Raw genomic sequence first — 20,324 nt, forward strand, 5'->3', positions numbered from 1 at the left:
AGGATCACTATGTTAGACTTAAAAATTTGATTTTTTAAAATCAAGTAAAAAATGACACCTCGGAAAATAGAACTTTTATTTTTATCTTAAAGCAAGCTCAGTGTAGAGGTGTCTGTTTACAAACTTTCTTCATTTAATTGGTTTTCTTAATATGAAATAGTATTCCCAGAACTAATTAAAATTTTATTCTAATGAATATTCAAGACCAAAATATGTTATCTTTGCAGTACAGTATATAGATTTTTAAATCATCCATAAAGGTAATTATATTTTTTTACATTCTTAAAAAGTCATTTATTGTTATTGATGCCAAATGGGTTGTTTGCTTCCTCTCAGGCCATGATTGAAGAAGCCATCACCAGAGCGGAATCGTTCTCAGTTATGTATACACCATTTGCAACAAAAATCAGAGCTGATAAAATAGAAAAAGTAAGAGAGGTTTTCACAAAAACTCATCCTGCATATGTGGAATATATCTACACAGGTAATATTCAAGTTGTCAGCTGATAGTTTATTTCCATTAAAACAAATACAGGGCCATTTCTAGTTTATTTGTTCATTGTTTCAGTTTTAGGAGTACATTGTTGGGGTCTTTTTTTTTTCATTTTATTGTATTATATTTTTTCATCATTATATATGCACTTTTAATCCCTACCACCCATATCTCCCATCTCTCCCCCCCTCCACCTTCCCTCTGGTAACCATCATTTTGTTCTCTATAGCTAAAAGTCTGTTTCATTGTTTACCTCTCTTTTTTTTCCTTTGCTCATTTGTTTTGTTTCTTAAATTCTACATAGGAATGAAATCATATGGTATTTCTCTTTCTCTGACTGACTTATTTTGCTTAGCATTAAACTCTCTGGCTCTATCCATGTTGCTGCAAATGGCAAGATTTCATTCTTTTCTTATGCCTGAATAACATTCCATTGTGTATATATATATATATCACCTCTTCTTTATCCATTCATCGGTCAATGGACACTGGGCTGCTTCCATTTTTTGGCTATTGTAAATAATGCTGCTATAAACATCAGGGTGCATGTATCCCTTTGATTTCAAGCTTTTGTATTCTTTGCATAAATACCAGTAATGTTATTCCTGTATTATAAGGTAGTTCTATTTTTAATTTTTGAGGACTCTCCATATTATTTTCTACAGTGGCTGCACCAGTTTGCATTCTTACCAAGTGCAAGAGGGTTCTGCTTTCTCCACATCCTCTCCAACAGCTATTGTTTCTTATATTATTGATTTTAGCCATTCTGACAGATGTGAGGTGATATCTCATTGTCGTTTTGATTTGCATTTCCCTGGCGATAAGTGACGTTGAGCATCTTTTCATGTGTCTGTTGGCCATCTACATGTCTTCTTTGTCAAAATGCCTATTCATGTCTTCTGCCCATTTTTAATTGGATTATTTGGTTTTTGTGTATTGAGTTGTATCAGGTCTTTATATATTTTGGATATTAACCTTTTACCAGATGTGTCATTTGCAAGTATCTTCTCCCATTCCATAGGTTGCCTTTCAGTTTTGTTGACTGTTTCCTTCACTGTACAGAAGCTTTTTATCTTGATGAAGTCCCAATAGTTGATTTTTGCTTTTGTTTCCCTTGCCTCAGGAGACCTATCTAGAAGAAGTTGCTATAGCCCATGTCAAAAGATTACTGCCTGTGCTCTCTTGAAGGGGTTTTATGGTTTCAGGTCTCACATTTAGGTCTTTAATCCCCGTTGAGTTTATTTTTGTGTATGGTGTAAGAAAGTGGTCCAGTTTCATTTTGTTGCTGTCCAGTTTTCCCAACACCATTTGTTGAAGAGACTTTTTCCCATTTGGATATTCTTTCCTCCTTTGTCGAAGATTAATTAACCATATAACTGTGGGTTCATTTCTGGGTTTTCTGTCCTATTCCATTGATCTTTGTGTCTATTTTTATGCAAGTAACATATGGTTTTAATTACTACCACTTTGTAATATAACTTGAAATCTGGACTTGTGATACCTCCAGTTTTGTTTTTCTTTTCCAAGATTGCTTTGGCTATTTGAGTTCTTTTATGGTTCCGTACAAATTTTAGGATTGTTTTGGGGTACACTGTTTTAATCTGATGAGTTGAAATAGGAAGTTATTTTAAGGTTTAAAGTAGAACTAGTCCTCTAGGTCTAGCACAATATTCCTTGTGCCATGATGTTTCTATTCTTTAAAAGAAGAGGTGGGGCAGCTGGGTGGCTCAGTCAGTTGAGCATCCAACTCTTGATTTCAGCTCAGGTCATGCTCTCAGGGTCCCAGGATGGAGCCCCACATTGAGCTCCAGACTCAGCATGCAGTATGCTTGAGATTCTCTCTCCCTCTCCCTATGCCCCTCCCCCCACTCATGCTCTCTCTCTCTCTCTCTCTCTCTCTAAAATAAATAAATCTTTAAAAAAATAAATAAAAGGAGAAGTAAAATCTAGAAACTATAGGATTTTTCTTTTTTAAGATTTATTTATTTATTTTATTGAGAAAGAGTGCAGGGGGAAAGGTAGAAGGAGAGGGAGAGAAGCAGACTCCCTGCTGAGCGGGGAGCCTGATGCGGAGCTAGATCTCACAACCCTGAGATTATGACCTGGGATGAAATCAAGAGTCAGATGCTTAACTGACTGAGCCAACCAGGAACCCCATTAACTCTAAAATTTTTTTAAATGAAGGAATAACCTGTGGTAAAATGCCACCTTTCCTCCATATTCTTCATCAGTGAACTAGAGGATTATAGTATTTTCCAGAAGATGACTTTTTTTCCAGTGCTTCCTATTTCTACTTTCCTTCTTCCATCTATCTCACACTTCAAATTTCCCTCTTTCCTTATGTTCTTGGATAATTGATATCCAAATGAGATCTGGATCAACAAGTGTACTTAGAGGACACAACACTGGTATTATCCCTTTTTCCTCCTTTTGTCTTTGGAAGCCACTGGCTTTTATTCATTCATTCAAAAATACTTTTTAATATCTACTATATGCCAACAATAATTCTGAATTAAGACAAAGATTTTCTTGTACAAAATTAAGAGCCACTCAAAGGCTACCATGGTAAGGAAAATCTCTAAAGGCACATACCTAATATCACATCATCCCATTAAAAGCCGTTCATTCTTTCTTTCATGGTTTTGGGGCCAAGCCACTGATTTATATGATTAATAATGTATTCTGTTCACTTTTAATGTGCTAGGCATTATGGAGTAAGATGATTCTCATTTAGAAACAAGAAAACAGCAACCAGAGAAAAGAAATTGCTTTTCCAAAGATGCACAGCAAATCAGTGGCAGGCCTTGGATTTGAACCCATGTCCTTGCCATTGAGCTATACCATTTCCATCTGGTAAGAACAGAGGTGTGATAGAAGCATTAAATTTAGGTCCTATATAGTCCTTATTTTTCACCACAATGCCTCAAGCTCTTCAGAGGAAGCGTATTATGTAATATAGTGATGATTGAATAGTGAATCTTTAAAGAACAACGGATAATTTGAGGGCAAGGAAAGGGAAGAGAAGAAAGCACAATGCATGCTATAATGACCATTGATGCTGATTTACTCTAATCATTTTGTAAGGAAGTGGATAAAAATGTTTCAGAACTCACATTTTTTGCTAATTGTTATAAAGCATTTATTATTTTGTTATGGATATCTTAAGAGTTCAGGGGGGGAGTAGCCTTAATAACAAACAAGAGTCATGTCTATCTAGTATCATGGAAAATGAATTAGATTCAGCTATTTCCATTTCTATTCCTGGATCCATTGGTGATGAAGAGAAGTTCATTGAGGAGATAACCTGTTTGACAATTCCTCCACTGGTAGAAGGAGTGTAGTTATATTTAACCTACTTAACAGAGAAGTCATGAAGATTAATTAATATTTTGGAAGCACTGTTGCCACTGAGAGTTTAAAAACAATAATAACATTAATGAGCCAGATTTCTGTCTCATGTAACTCTATCAAACCTGTTATCAAAATGTATTGTGATCTATTGGCAACACAATTCATGCTAAAGGATTTTATACGTTGGAAAAGAGGATAATTATAAGTTACTAATGATTGTTTCTATTATTTTATAATTACTAATTGCTGGAGTATGACAGTGCTATATAAGAAACTAGAGAGGAAAGACACAGCTTCTGGAGGGAAAAGCAGAGGTAGAGAAGGAGGTAGTCTAGAATTTTAAATTTCACTGGGATTGGTTAGGTTCTTGCCCTGTAGAACCTGTACATTGGGTGAACAAGGCTATTGCACTGAGGACATTACTTGACTGTTACAAACCGTTAAAGGTTCTTCCCCAAAGTCATTGTTGGAATGGTAGTGAAACCACTGCTATTAACTGTATGTGTACAGTCTTAGTGGTCTGGCTTCTTTTCCCCCAGGCAATTTTAATGTGAGTGAGGACTCAAAACATAGGAATAAGGAACGCCAAATGTTATCTTTAGCATCTGTATCTCTCTTACAGGTGGTACCAAGAGATTAGGGCAGGCATCAGTAGCCAAAGGCAGTAGTTAGAAAGTGAGTCACACAAAGAGAGTAGCTGTTTTGTTTTGTTGACATTTTCCCAAAACCAGGATTTTCCTTTTATCTGCCTTGTGGATAGAATTTAAGAAGCTTCTATCCTGCCAAAAATTTATTCAGTTATTTATTTCAACAAATAGTCACGCAGCAGGTATGACTGGACAAAGCAGATGTGTGCAAACAGACTGTTTTTTTAAACCTATACACATTCGTCTTTGGTCTTTTCAGAGCTAGTAATATATTCTACCCCATTCCCAGGGACTCAGTCTCCTTCAATCATTTCTAAAATTTAGTCTTCTTTCAGTAACTACCTAATCAAATTCACCAGCTTTTCTTCCCCTTTCCATGGGATTTTCTTCTCCCCCTGGTCTGGTTTCAACTTTCACAGAGCTCAAGCGTACCCAGTGTACAAAGAGGTCAGTGGATATGTGAGGAAAGATTCTTTTTTCAAATTCTGGTGCAGGCTGGTGCAGCTGCTGATTACATGGCTAATGCAACATAAGATCACCTCTTTTGGTGAGCAGGACCAAATAGGCTCATTTATGTGACATGTTAGGCGACCCAATGTTACCTATGTGAGTTCTCCATACTGCCTTTGGTGTAGATGCTTCTTTATATGTACACCAACCGCCCTCACCACATAAGTTGGACCAGCCTAGAGCCATTCTCTGAGAATCCCTTTCCCTTCCAGAATGCTGGCTTGTGAAACCAGTCACATTTTGGGTCTTACTCTAGAAATCCCCTGTACTCCACTAAAGACTGGGAGTAGTTTTAGTCCTCTCTCCAATTCACTGTGTTAGTCTGCCATGTCTCTTCTCTCTTTCTTTATGCTCCAGAATCCCAAGATCCTCAGGACAAAAAGAGGATCAACAATGGAAATGGGTGGTTTGTTCATCTATTCATTTATTCATCAAACATTTATTGGGCACATATTTTCCAGATTCTATTCTAGGGAGTGCTCGAATATACCTGCTCCTAAGAAAGGATCTGACTTTAGTAATTTGTAATTCAGGGTGAATATTGAACTATATTTTTCCACTCTTCTGGAGAATGTTTTCAATTAAAACCTAAGCTCTAATGGTGGAATGGAAGGCTGACTCTAATTAAAAGAATGTTGGAGGAGAAAACAGACAAGGAAACAGTTTGGAAATAGAAATCCTTGCCCCTGAAAGTGGCAGGGACTAGCTAGTTGTTTACTAAACTATTTTTTCCTCTCACGTATATAACTAAGATAAATTTCCAGCCTCCCTTGTGACTGAGTAATGGCCAATAGAATATGGGCAGAAATAATATATGCCACTTCCAGGCCTGGCCCATAAAACCCTACATGCAGAACTCTTTTCGTGGCCACTGTAGATAGGACTTGGAACTGAAGAAGCCGTAGACAAAAGAAGCTTGCATTCCCTGAGTGACCACGTGGAAGGTAACCCATTGAATACCCACATGAGCAAAAACCAAAATTCTCTTGCTTTAGATCACTGAGATTTGGATTTGGAGGTCTTTTGTTTTGGGTGTTTTTGTTGTTATCGTCAAACCATGTAGCTTTATTCTAATACACTGCCTTACATCGTAACAGGTGGGCAACTTCTTACTCCATCCACAATGCACACAATAAATTCATGTGAACTCAGTGACTGAATAAACACTCCTTGCAATCACCTCCACCCTCACAAACACTCAGAGTTTGTACACATTCTTTTCCACTTCACAATCACTCATCCTTCTCCAGACAGCTACAGGTGACTGCTTTCATGCACACATGTTTGTACCCACCACAGAAAGATAACATTTCAGAAGACCCACTGATGCCCCATGGAAGACAGAATACAATTATGTAGTTTTCATTGCAGCAAGAGAAATTTAGGCCATAAGTAAGAATTTCTAAATCATAGAGGTCATCGAAATATAAACATCAACAGATGAAGGTCATAAAGTCTATACCTTGAAGATCTTGGATGAGGAGTTATCTGTCTATGTTGTGCTGGATAAGTAGTTATTGTCATTAAAACTTGGAGACTAACACACTTAATTCTCCCAGCAGGGACTGGCAGACAAACCTCCAACTCAGAAACTCTGCCCAATTCCAGGTCACCTTCATCAAACCTAGATAGTGTTGAGTTCATTACTCCTTGGTCTTGTGGCAGTGCAGTGAGCCCAGCAATAGCTGGCAGAGCAGTGGTAATGAACAGGAAGAGTTTTCACAACAAAGATTTCCCAGGCAGTGTATTTTTCTCTAGCTAGTCTCCAATTCACAGTCACCGTGTCAGGGATTTCCACATGAAAAACAGATGGAAAGGGGAAAGCTATAAAAATAAATCAATTTTGAAATGCATATAAGTATAAGTATTTTTAATCTTTTTACTGAACAGACCCACTAAATTAGTGATTTATTGTGAGAAAAACCCACTTCACCCTCTGTGGCAGGCACTAGAACCATATTGCCCTTATAAAGTCCACAAGACTGATGAGGGAAGGTTAAAATTCAAATCTGCCTTTTGGGACAACCAGGCTTATACGTCCTCAGGAACTTACTGTGCATCCTTTGCTATTTGGGGAATATGGTAAGACCAGCCAAAATCTTAAAGACATATTATAATCGAGCTGTATTGTATTATGCTTCACAAAGAAAAATTACTGAATTCTTAGCAGTGTAGCTATCCATTTTTCTTATTTAAGGAAAAATCCAGTTTGATTCATGCAGAGTAGTCCGGGCATATAAAACAAATAATAATTCATCAGCCCCAGAATTATTATGTTTTCATTTATAAAGATTTTGCTTGAGATTTTTATTCATATGTTTCAGCAAAATAATGCAATTTTGTATAGTTCTTATTCTTGCATGGTTGTATTTTAATAATAATAAAGTAATACAATAAGCATATCCTGTCTCCTCTTGATGAAAATATCAAGATTTATTTGCTAAATAAATAAATATTCGGTAATGGATCCATGCTTAGTAATGTTTAATAGAAAAGTTTTCTGGATCAGATATCAATTACTTTAACACTTAGGTGGATAGAGTCATATTTTGTCTTTCCAATGCAATTTAACTCCCAGGAGTAAATATATATGTTCAGAGGAATAATATATTGTTTTAAAATAGGCCTTTAAGAATTGCTTTTTACTGAAATTTGTAACTCTGTTCTTGTTCAGTCATCATTTACCAGTAAGGATAATACATTCTTATGCTTTCTAAAACAAGAAGTTAAAAATTCCTCATTTTATTCTTTTTTCTTTAAAATGTTATAATTTTATCATGGTCATGAGTTTTCAAGATCAGACTATTTTCCTCTTCGTAATTCACTTTCTCGAATGGAAAAGGTTATAGAATTAAAGAGCCTATATCCCCAATATTATTATGGAAGTGTTATGGCCAGGTTGGTTATAAAGACAATAAATCATCTTCTAGTTGTACCACAGTATTCTTGTTAGAAACAGAGAATCATTCCCAAAATACAGAAATCCCTCATATATAGAGCTAAAATCTCTGTTCTTAATGTATGAAAATGCTGGTCTTTCCAATGGTGAGCACTGTTTTCTGACACTGTTCTATCTTCGCAATGAGCAGTTCACTTGTCCTTTGCAGTAGCAGGTTACAGCACTGCTTGCCTCTGGTGTCCATCATCTACTCTTACCTTCCATGATTGCATTTCTCCTGAACCTCCCTGGAACTTTAATTCATCCTGCTTAGTATGTTTTCTTATGGGGTCTGACTGAGACAGAGTGGCATTTAAAGAAATACCACTTAATAATCCAAAAATAAGTGGAAGTAATGTAAATTTTTACTGCAGCCTCTCCAAAAAAAAAAAAAAAGCAAAAAAAAACACAATGGGTTGGGGCAAGATGGAGCTTTTACAATGCAATACGTGGCAGGAAGCAGGTATTACAGGTACTGTATCCATAATGCTCAGGAAAACCTTGTGATACACATACATACACACATATACATATGCATGCACACACACACACACTTATATGGCAGCTTCTCTCCAAGTACCCTTTCCCACTCTAAGCTCTCCAAATACTCTCCCCAAATTTATCCCTTCATAAATAGGTAGATTAGTTCCTTTCCAGAGTTAATCTGTAGGAATATTGTGAATGAGAGAGCTGATCCTGTTTAATTCTAACAAGTATATAAAAATTTATAAAACATACTTTGTGTATTAATCTCACTTATGGCTTTATCACCCATCTCTTACTTTTCCTTTCACTCTGGTTTCCTCAAACATTCTTTTACACTTTTTCTCATGTCATATGTATTTATGTAAGGCAAGTCATTACACTTCTACAAGGGAATATATACAATGAAATAAGTATATTACCAATCCAGATAGTCAGGAAAATTAAGGTTTTCAGATTATGTAAGGCTTTTGTTATGCATTCTTAGTTAACCCCAAGAGTCCCTTTCTAGAAGGTGTAGAATCTCACCAAAACTGAAAAAGTAATAATTATGATAAAGAGCAAGAAAAATTATGCTAATGTACATTTAAGTTTAATTATTGGTAATAAAGTCATAATAATGTTATCATAATAATGGCATCACCAAGATGTATTCAACTTTTCTATCTTTGTCTAGCTGTAAAAATTAATTCCTAATCCTCAAACTGTTGTGTCTTAAATAAGGAAGATATTCTTCCCGGATTCTTGAAGATTTTATAACTGCCTTGCATCTCAGCTGTATTTTAAGGACTCCATAGTATTTGTAGATATACTGAACTATTAGCTAAATCCCTATATCAGAAATCTTTAGTTTCAAGTAGAAGGAATCACAGCTCAAACTGACTTCAATATATTTAAGTTCTAAAGGAGTAGGGGGAGGCATGGAACACATTGATTTATATCATTGAAAGAGTCACAGGTGGCACTGCCTTAAATGCAGCTTAATCCCACAGCTCACTTACTGCTCTATTTTCTGCAGTCAGCTTTATTCTCAAGTTCTACCTGCTTTTCCACTACCTGTACCATCCCCTCAAGTGCTAGGATCTTGAGTAATAGCAAAATGCTCAAATGTCATTACAGATCTCAAATCACACTGTCCTAAAGAACAGTGACTGCTTCTTCCACACAGTCCCTGGACTCACTTTTATCATTGGCCCAAATTGAACTTATGTTTATGATTGAACCCAAACTGAGGTCAAGGTAATGCCAGGATTGATTGATCTACCATCAGTTAGGTCTCAGTTTTAGAGCAGATAGAGACTGAGAAATTCTCCAAGGGAAAAAAGAGGTAAGGAGGGAATGCACAGTTGGTAGCCAACCAACCAATGTCCATTCGAATTCTTATATAGTGCAAAAATATAGCCAGGGGCACCTAGGTAGCTGAGTCCGTTGAGTGCGTCCAACCCTTGATTTCAGCTCAGGTCATGATCTCGGCGTTATGAAATCAAGCCCCATGTCAGGCTCTGTGCTCAGTAGGGAGTCTGCTTAGGATTCCCTTGATTTTCTCTCTCTCCCTCTGCCCCTCCCCTGCTCACTTGCTCTCTCTCTGAAATAAATAAATCTTTAAAAAAATATAACTGTTTATGGGAATTGTAACAACATTGTATTATTTCTTTGATTGTGAATCTAATAAATATTGAAGGGAATAGGAGTATCTTTAATGTTTGTATTGTCTCAGGCCTACTTTGGTGGGGATAAAATTAAAGAACTTTCCCAGAATCAATACTATACAGCAAATCAAACATAAAACTTTGGAATCAACGTGAATTCCTTTGTGAAATGCAAATTAACTAAGCATAAAAATCCTGTGGGATTATTTGTTTTTTCAAAGGTTATATATGGGTTATGAGAAGAAACTTAAAAATTCAAAGATTGGTTTTGGGGAAGTAGAGCAGCAGCCTGAAATGAAAATCCAGAATCTTAGGAATGGAAACCAATTTTTTCCACTTGCTTCTAGAACTCTAAAATTATAATGAAGATCAAAGGGAAAATGTAGCTTATTATACAAAGATTCATTACACATAGCATTTTCTCACACATCCAATGCAAAAATCAAAATATGCTGTTTTTTAAAAGTAGAAACTGTTTTATTATTTATGGGGGGCAATAATGGTAACTAGCTGCAAAGTTGCTGCCTTTTGCTGTTTTCTTGCTGATGTGAATTTGTGGATAAATTCCAAGATAGAAGTATTGGCATTAAAAGGAGTACAAGATAAAACTCAGAAAATGGCTGGGAAAGAACTAATGACAAAGTGTTGGCATTACAAAGGTACTGTAGGAGCTAAACTCTGAAACTGATCAGTAAAAAGAAGTCATATAACACTGACATGGTCCCATCTCATACTGAGCAATTGGGACCTTTAGAAATGAGATTTTGCTCCAACCCAAAATGTCAGAACATTTTGTTATGGACAAAGGGCAGACAAATGACATAGACACCAGAAAATAGAGAAGGAAATGAAACTTAGAGAAAGGTGATGATAGAACACTAACAGACTTGCATATTTCTAAAAGAGTTTTTTAAATTTCTTGTGCTTTTTCTTTTTAAAAAAAATTGCTTTAAAAAGTTCATTCATGAACTGGTGCCAGTGCTTATGATGAGGTGTCCAACAGAAAACATTGATGCTGATGGCGTCTACATTTTGTACTTCACTTCCAGAAGCTGAATTTTATTTTACAGATATTTAACTTCCTAACAGTTAAAGCTCTCCCTCATATATATAGATGAGTCTGCTGATCTACAATCAATATTTCATGTTTGTGCAGATGCTTTTCTGGTGTTGCTGACAGTTTCACTAAGTAAGACTCTCTCTATTAATCCAATCTTCTTTTGTGACTATGAGTTTGTATTTCTCAGAGAACAAGCTGCAGCAAAGATACAACCCAAATACAAAACTAATTTTTCCATCCAGGCAAAGCTGCTCTGTTCATTTGAGCATTTACTCCATTGAGTTATTTAATACTGATTACTTTACTTCCCTCACTCTTCATAAGTTGAACAGAAACCACTTAAGGTTTAGGTAAAATAAGGAACAAAATCCATGTGATAGTTTTGTCTAAGCTTGGTGACAAAGAAATAAATCATATGTCAGAAGCTCTGAACATTTCATTCATTGTTTTTGAAGTTCTTTTTTTGAAAAAGATTTTTTGATGTTCTTTTTTTTTTTCAACCATTAAAAATTCAGGATTTGGAAAAGTTTGTTTTTAGATTCAAATATTGATGAGCCACTTACTAGATGCTTGGGGCGTGAACATAACTTAAAGATGTTATCTTCAAGAAGATTCAGACTTGTTGGGGAGATAAGACATACCCCCAGGAAACCTTAGGAAATTCACTCTGGAGTGAATAGTATAGATTTCTTTAAGAGTTTGAAGAGGGATATTGAAATATTCAGGAAAACCTGCATGGACAAGATGGGACTTAAATTAGGTACATCTGGAAAGATAGTCATCAACTCAATCAAGGAAAAGGAGAATACGTAGGTGTTTCTCAGTAGAAAGAAGTTTTCTGAACAAAGGAAAGTTCAGAAGCAGGATAAGCACAGGCTGGTACAAGTTAGTGCAATTAGCAGAGCGGTTGATGAAGTTTTATACTGGAGAAAACATAGAAATTAGGTACAGATTGTGAAACAGATGCACACAGTTGAGAGCCTTGAATACCAGGCAAGAAGACACTGAAGTTCCTGAGGAAGGATGTGACAACCACAAAGGCAATGTTCCAGAAATATTCATTGGGTGGTGGGTGTGGCATGAAATGATACTGGTGGCGGTGAGGCTGGTTGGGAAAAGTTTTCTGTAATTCAGATGTTATGTGAACAGAAATTTGACCAGGGTGGTAGCAATGGTTATGCTAAGAAAAGAGTTGATATGAGATGTATTACAATGGACAGATTTAATTAGCTTTTGAGACTCACTATATGTCAGAGATAAGAGGAAAGAAAAGTCAACAATGGCCTCCAGATTTTAAGCCTGAATTGGGTGACTAATGGCTATCCTTACAACACATTGGTGAAAACCAGGGAAGAGGGGAATTGTGGAGATTATAAAAATCACTTTTAAAGAATATATTTGCTGCCTTGTCATAATTTCTGTAATGATGAGCCAATAGCAATGTCCCAGGAGGCATTTGGAAATGCTGTGTTTGAATTTGGTGAAGATTGTTCAGACCAGACTAGAGCTTTGATCTCTAACCTTTTGTTTAGGAGTAATAGCTAAGCCACAAAAATAGAGAAAGCCCCCAAGAGTGTGTGTATGAAGAACTCATAAGTGAGCCAGAGACAGCTTGGAAGAGCACTGACTGAGAAGCAGGAGGAGCAAGGGAGAAAGAGGAACCAGGAGGTGTGAGTGTGTAGAAGAGAGGGGGAAACAGAGACACAGAGAGAGAGACAGAGACAGGAAGAAAGTAAAAGGACTGTCACTGAACTCCAGGGAGGTGATGCCGAGGAGGAGGAGGGCAATACTACAGAAGGTCAAGCTGCATGAATGACTTGAAGATCTGAAAACTGGTCAGTTCCAGCCTTCTGTGGAACAATGAAAGGTTCTTGATAAAGGGCAAACTTTATCCTCTTTTGCTGAGGTGAGACATCTTTCAAAAAGAATTGCAAAATTATGTTTCTGCAAGAAACTTAATCTACATAATCTATCTTTGAGTTTCTTTTTTAAAGCATCCATTGCCCAAATGGTAAAAATTTGGAACAATTTCATACCTGCAAATTGATTTTTTAATAGTAAATTTGGTCATGGTCATCTAAATTTCATCTCTAATTGCAATAAATTGTTAAAGGATGCATTAAGGTATTTAGTTCTTCTCAGATCTTCTGGCATGACAGAAGCAAAGAAGATATTTTAATCAATTCAACTTTCTTACCAAAGAACAAAAGAATACAATATGGTTAACTTTCATCTCCATCAGGGGCACAGGGCTTTTCGGACATACGTAGAGGTTTATGAGCATAAAACCGAGAACAATTAGCACTCAAATTAATGTTACATGAGATTCAACATCTGGTAAGTATGTCGTCATTTTGGGTCATAGACCACCTGCCAGGCTAAATGTTCATACAACTGCAATTTACTCTGCATACAAATCAAATAAGAATGATACTTTAAAAATATTTTTTTCTAAACTTAACAGTATGAACGTAAGGGCCTCTCACATTTTAAAACTTCGACTAGAAGTTAATAATAGATCGAACACACAAGATGAAACATATAGGTTGGAAAGGAACAGAAAATACTTTCATTTTTGCAAGCATGTTTTATAATAAATTAGCTGTAGTGCTAACATTAGTCTCACTAGTCAATCTAATCACTGCCACAATTAGTATCAGTCTCCTCTTTATCCACCAAATATTTAAGAGCAAGAAGAAGTCAACCTCTCAAAGTCCTCATGTTATTTATGTTATCGAGCTCTCAAACATCTGGCTGCTTCTGGCAATAGAGCTGCACCAGAAAATGACAGATCTCAAGATGCTCCCTGCAAACCCACTACAAACACCAGCCTACGGACAGCGTACCCCAATCACTTCTGAACTTCGCCATTCTGCGGCCTCCTATCACTTCAATGTAGGCCTTCAAGTTTGAAAGGTTTCCTTCCAGGAGCCCTCACTGTGCTAATGGATTTTAGCCCTGGGATCCAGAAGCTTCTATGACTGGATACTCTCTGGATTTGTGTGGAGGTCAGAGCGGCAGTCTGAGTTAGTGTCCTTTTTATTTTTACTTTGTTGCTTTTTCATGTGATCCGGTTATTGGCAACTTCAGCAAAACCGGCGAACTCTTCCCTTACTAAATAGAGCGAGACGGTGTTAGGTTGGAAGCAGAGGGTGTGTCTGTGATGATCTAATGCAGATTTCAAAAGCAAAGAAACTTCCTGCACTTTTGAAATTGAAATGCAGACATCACATTTTTACCTTGCTTATAGAAATGAGATATCCTTTAAAAAAGAAGCGGTTTGTAATTCAAACACCAACTTAAAAGGCATGTTGAAAAAGCACGTTAAAGCACGCAAAAGTTACTCTTAGTTTTGAGAACTCTTGTGTGCTTGATGTACCCTTTCAGACAGGGTAGGAAATGTTTTATCTAGAATCACGTCTGTTAAAACTATTTTTTGGCATTGCCATGCTTCTGGAATACGTTTCCCATTGATTTTCGGAGTGATGATTATTGTCGTGGCCAAATTGTCCTGGGGATAGTTTTGGGAGTTAAGTTTTGATCTCCAGCTGCCTGACTTTCAATTCTGGCCGCACCATTTGCTCACTGTGTGACCTTAGGCAAGTTTGCAATCTCTTCTTGAAGCTTCAGTTTTGCCATCTGTAAGGTGGGCATAATAATATGCCCTGTCCTGCATGGCTGTTGAGTGAAAAAGATAATCCTGAAAAAGTATATAACACACAAGTGCCAGATAAATGTTAGCCCTCAAGAATCTCAAGGAATTTCCTGATCTTGAGTCACCAAAGAAAGACTAAAGCATGTCTAATATATTTTGTTCTGTATGTTTAAAAGATATTTTGTGACATTTTCATTTTTTCAATAATAAGCATACATGTTAACTCTGTCTGACAAGCATGCCCTATTTACTTAACCAAATGTGCCAAAGAGCTTTGAAAAATTGTTGTTCTGGGGAAGGGTTTAAGGTGGCTATTGCATATGGGGTGTAGAATGGGGTACAGTCATGAGGGTGGGTGGTCAATGTCCCAGGCTCTAAACAGAACAGCTCTACTTTCAGCAACTTTAAATATTGGGCTTCTTAGTAGATTTTAGTTTGAACAAAGTGTTCTGTAGCTAAAAACAGGAATGGAGGATGCCAGGGAGAGGGTATAAAAACACTCATAGTTTACTATGTCTATTACTTATTTTAAAGATTTATTTATTTATTTATTTATTTATTTTAGAGAGAGACAGTAAAGAACAGGAGAAGGGGCAGAGGGAGAGAGAATCTCAAGCAGACTTTGTGCTGGGCTCAGAGCCCCCATGAGGGGCTCAATCCCAGGACCCTGAGATCATGACCTGAGCCGAAATCAAGGGTCAGCTGCTTAACTGACTACGCATCCCAGGCACCCCGTGTCTATTATTTTTTAAAGACATATAACAGATAAATAGTGAAGACTATATCTGAGTCATTACCATTTAAGTTCTGATTCTACGTTAAAAATTGACATTTAACTAAATCATAATTCAAGGATATTTGAAATTTCATCTTTTTTCCCTTTCTGGCAGTGTTAAGTAGGGAGAGCTCATTAAACCCTCAGTTCATCATCCTTCATTTGTGAAGTCTATCACAATTAACCAAAGCATATTACTCAGAATGGAAATGAATTAAGTGAATCTGGCCACCAAGACTCCGTAGATGACATTTGCCCCATATCAAAAGTAATCAAGAGCCAAGCAAGCCTGAGGCAGAATACAGTAGTGAGGTGCATGGTCTCTGGAGTCAGACTGCCAGGTATGAATCCTGCTTTGTCCACTTACAGGTTATGTTCTTGTGTAAGTCACCTACCATCTGTGTACCTCAACTTCCTATTCATAAAATGGGGACAATAGCACCAATTTTGTAAAGTTATCGTGAGGATATAAAAAGACATTGCACAGGAACTCCCAGGTGGCTCAGTCAGTTAAGCCCCCAACTCATGATTTCGCCTCAGGTCATGATCTCAGGGTCCTGGGACCAAGCCCCACCTTGGGCTTCATGCTCAGAGTGGAATCTGCTTGTCCCTGTCCCTCTGCCCCTCCCCCTGCTTACTCATTCTTGCTCTCTCTCTCTCTGTATCTCTAAAATAAATAAATGAATAAAATCTTTAAAAAAAGAGAGAGAGAGAGAGAGACAATCTGAACAAAGTACTTAGAACAAGGGAAGGTAGAATGTAAGTACTCAGTAAATAATAGGTCTCATGGTCATTAAGTATATGAGTTTGTTTTACAACCATTTTCATGACACTTGAATTATTTCCAAGTCTAATTGCAAAAGTCAGTACATTTGTCATTTCAAATTTTCTTCAACTATGGGAGGGATGGTAACTAAATTAGCCTGATGTTTTAATTCTTACTTAGTACTTGTTCTCTTTCCTTTCATATAACATTATTTCTTTAAATCTTAAACTATGAACAGAAAAATCAAATTCTCTTGAAAAGAGCACAGAGAAAACTATTAAACCTGCAAGCTGGTCCTGAATTTTCTATTATTTTGAATATGGGGAAAGAGCTCCATGTAATCCAACCATACTTTACTACTATGTTCTGTATGTGTTTATATTTTAAGAAAAGTATAAATAATGAAATGCAATTCTGATATAGCATCTATTTGACATTTTGATGCATATACTTTTACTTTGTACCTTTAACATTTCTATTTGTCATGTATTCCAAGTACAATTCCTGAAATTTAGGAGGAAGAAATACCCTTTGTTATCAAAGTTTTTAGTTCATTCCAGTTGTATTTCAGATCTTCAAGGACTCCACATATTGCCTCAGACAGTTGACTGGTCATCTTTTCCTCCCCAACAATATCTCTTGACCCTTGGGTTCAAAAACAAAGAAGATGGGAAATTTTTGGAAAAATTATCAAGTAGGAAGCTGCCTACATTTACAGGTAAATCACCTGGACTTTTTATTATCCTTTAATGCTGTTATAAGTCAGGAATTGTGCATTCTTCATCAAGTCTTAATCATCATAAAGTCTAGCATATAGTAGGGCTAGGCCCCCCAAAAATGTTTGTCAGGTTACAATGAACTCCTTCCAATCTTCTTTGTGGGTTAGTTAACAATACCTGGGATTCAGGTTCCCTCAAGACCAATGCAATTCTAGAGGGTCTGCCCTCCCTCACTCAAACCATCTCACTCCAACCGCACTATCACCAGTGCCTAAGCATAGGACACTTAAAAATACAACTTTTTGTCATCATCAATTAACAAATGTAGAAGAAAATTATCCAAAATACTTCCATGAAATCAAAAATATGGCCAATGACAACCTTAAATCACTTGGATTATCTGCTATTATATTGATATCTGTTCCACTCTTATGTAATTAACTGAGAACTTACATCTCCTGAAGAGTTACAACAGTTAAATGGTATTCAGTAATTCTGTCGGAACTTCCAAAACTCAAGAAAATATTCACATGGAGTCGAAGTCTCAGATTTGTTGGCAAAATTCACGACCAGGTTGAATTTATTCCTTCAGCTCTACCCACATAATTAAGGATTTGTGTTTTGTCTGGCACTCTATCCTCTGAGGCTTATCTCAACTTCAAGCTACATCCGAAGTCAATGGGATCTGCCCACTTGAATAATACCTGGGAGGAATAAGACAACAATCAGACACATTTATGACAACATTTTTTCACAAGTCAGGAAAAACATACTCTGCAGAGAGGGATGAATTGTTATAGGCTGTCTCTTAGATCTCTCAATCAGGAAACACAACAAAATGAATAAATGATAGTCTCTAAAGGGCAAAGTCTCCTCCGCCTTTTTCCTCATAGATCTTTCATTGTTATGCATGTGGTCTAGGGATGGTGCTAGTTTCTACACTAAAGATTTCATATCTATTAACATTGAGATATCTGTTTATAGCTTGCTAAAGAAAGCATTTTGAAATGGAAGTCTGGAAAAAGTAGTATAAAAGTTTATTGTTATGATTTTTAGAACATAAAACTCCCTTCAGTCTGCTGACCAAAGAAGACACAGTGAGACACATGGAGACAATGGGGAAGCGAATCTTGCCAATGTTGGATTTTATTAGAAGCACCCAATTGAATGTAGGTGTATGAGTCTTTTATATTTGACCAGTGCACAAATATTAGACAATTGTAGAAGTATGGAAAGTTTATGGTGCAAATATTGCAAGTTTTGGAGGATTTTAGAAACATTCATGGTAAATCTTTTCTGCAAAACCAAGCAAAGTTTAGCTAATGATTTAATTTTTTATATTTTAAAACATACTACCATCCTACACTTTGCAATTTACAGCATTTATTAGTCTAGCGGCTCTTTGAAGAGCTTTTTCTTTGTGCCTTCCTGCTATCTAATTCAAGCTTGCAGTCCATTTCTCACTTCAAATCAATAACAAAATTTTATTAAACACAGTGTTTCCCCATTTCATATCCTGGGCTATTATACATAACTATTTTGTTACCTACACAAGAATTTGAGGGTTTCAAGCCAGTGCCTCCACACCACACTGATACAGTAGGTGCTTCCCTAAGCATTGGCAATTGATCTTTGTATACCCTTAGGGTAAGTTATCTAATCCCCTTTTTTGATCTGGGGAAAAGGCACCCTTTCTACTTTTCAGTGTTAAAAAGCCCAGAATTCGACCTGAATTATGCTGTGCTGTGCACCCTTTCTACTTTTCAGTGTTAAAAAGCCCAGAATTCAACCTGAATTATGCTGTGCTGTTTTACAAAATTTAAGCCATTATACTGAAAGTACATAAAGGGAACTTCTCATTAACAGGCTATAAAGGCTGCAGATTTCCCCTTTTTAAAATATTTTTCAAAAGGCCTGTAAGCAGAAAATTTTGAAGAATTTTCTTTTTGTGGCTTTCGTATTACATCATTGATTTGATGTTCTTACCTTACAAGGGGAACCAAGGGGGTCATCACAAACAGCTACTTAACATCTGTTCAGCAGTTTATCTGCTCAATAACATTATTCAGCATTTTAGAAAAGCTATAAAACCCCTAATCTATTTGCATGATTTGTAATTCTATGCATTACAAATACAAAAGCACATTTTTACCGATTTTGCTACCACATAGCTCCCCCCTCCCCATAACTGTGTTCCAGTCAGTTATCTCCCCTATATTTCTCTTATGAAGAAATCCATCTCTGTTTTCTTACAGTCCTAGAGGCTAGAAGTCCAAGATCACGGTGTCAGAATGGTCAGAGGGCCTGATGAAGGCCCTCCTTCTGGCTTGCAGACTTGTACCTTGTCTCACATGGTAGAGAGCAAGCTCTCTGGTGTCTCTTTTTATAAGGACATCAATCCCATCATGAGGACTCCACCCTCATGACCTTGTCTAATCCCAAAGGCCTCATCACCATACCATCACATTGAGGGTTAGGACTTCAATATATGAATTTTGGATGGACACAAACATCAGTTTACAGCAATCTCATTGGCTCTACCACAAATTTAGGTCCTATTCTCCAATGTACCTTCTATCATAACCTCCTCTAGCCACACACACACCACCACCAACCTCCCCATCTTAATTAGAAATCCACATACATCATCCTTGTCATCATCAGACCCTTGCACATAGTAGGATCTTAGATAACAAGAACCGTCACCACAGAGCATTATTTTACCTCATCGGTTCATGGTTAGCTTAGCAGAGCCGGTGTACTAGAAGTTGTCGAAGTGATCAGTCTGTGTCCTGGCTCTTTGGGGCAATACCTGCCATACCTTGTCAGGATGCTGGCCACATCACCTCTTGCCAGCTCATATCTCGGTGTGTTGTGTATGCAGGTTGAGCCTATCTAGGCATCATGCACTTTTTAAATGTTCTTAACTCAGTTTCTTTTCACCCTTCAATGGGCATTCTAGCCACTTGGAAATTGGTATATGCATGTATCTTTATGTGTCTACAAAGGAGACTTGAAAACCATAGCTAAGATTCTTGGCATCTAATTAATAACTCAATCTTCTTTAAAATAAGTCAGTACCACTTCGCTAAGTGCAAGGAATTTTATCAACATTTCTTTGTTAGCTTCTATGGGAAATAACAGTTTTTGGAAGATCATATCAAAGAGTTTAATGGAATTGAAGCAAGTGAGCCAGAAGGTACCTAGGGACCACAAGTATATCCAAATATTAGCCTGAAGGTTTTTTATTATATGCCCAACCACAGCTTCATAAAGCA

At 36.8% G+C, this 20,324-nt stretch overlaps 1 protein-coding gene across 1 annotated transcript in view; it reads left to right on the forward strand.

The window, feature by feature from the left end:
- The window catches only part of SPATA16 (spermatogenesis associated 16), a 200,799-nt gene that overhangs the window by 140,069 nt on the left and 40,406 nt on the right, over positions 1 to 20,324 (forward strand). Inside the window, exons 6-7 of the mRNA XM_034672863.1 lie at positions 16,899 to 17,045; positions 18,103 to 18,215. Of these exons, the coding sequence (XP_034528754.1) occupies positions 16,899 to 17,045; positions 18,103 to 18,215 (260 nt within the window). The remainder of the gene's footprint in view (positions 1 to 16,898; positions 17,046 to 18,102; positions 18,216 to 20,324) is intronic.

This window comes from Ailuropoda melanoleuca, chromosome 1 (assembly GCF_002007445.2).
Source record: "Ailuropoda melanoleuca isolate Jingjing chromosome 1, ASM200744v2, whole genome shotgun sequence".
Classification (NCBI taxonomy): Eukaryota; Metazoa; Chordata; class Mammalia; order Carnivora; family Ursidae; genus Ailuropoda; species Ailuropoda melanoleuca.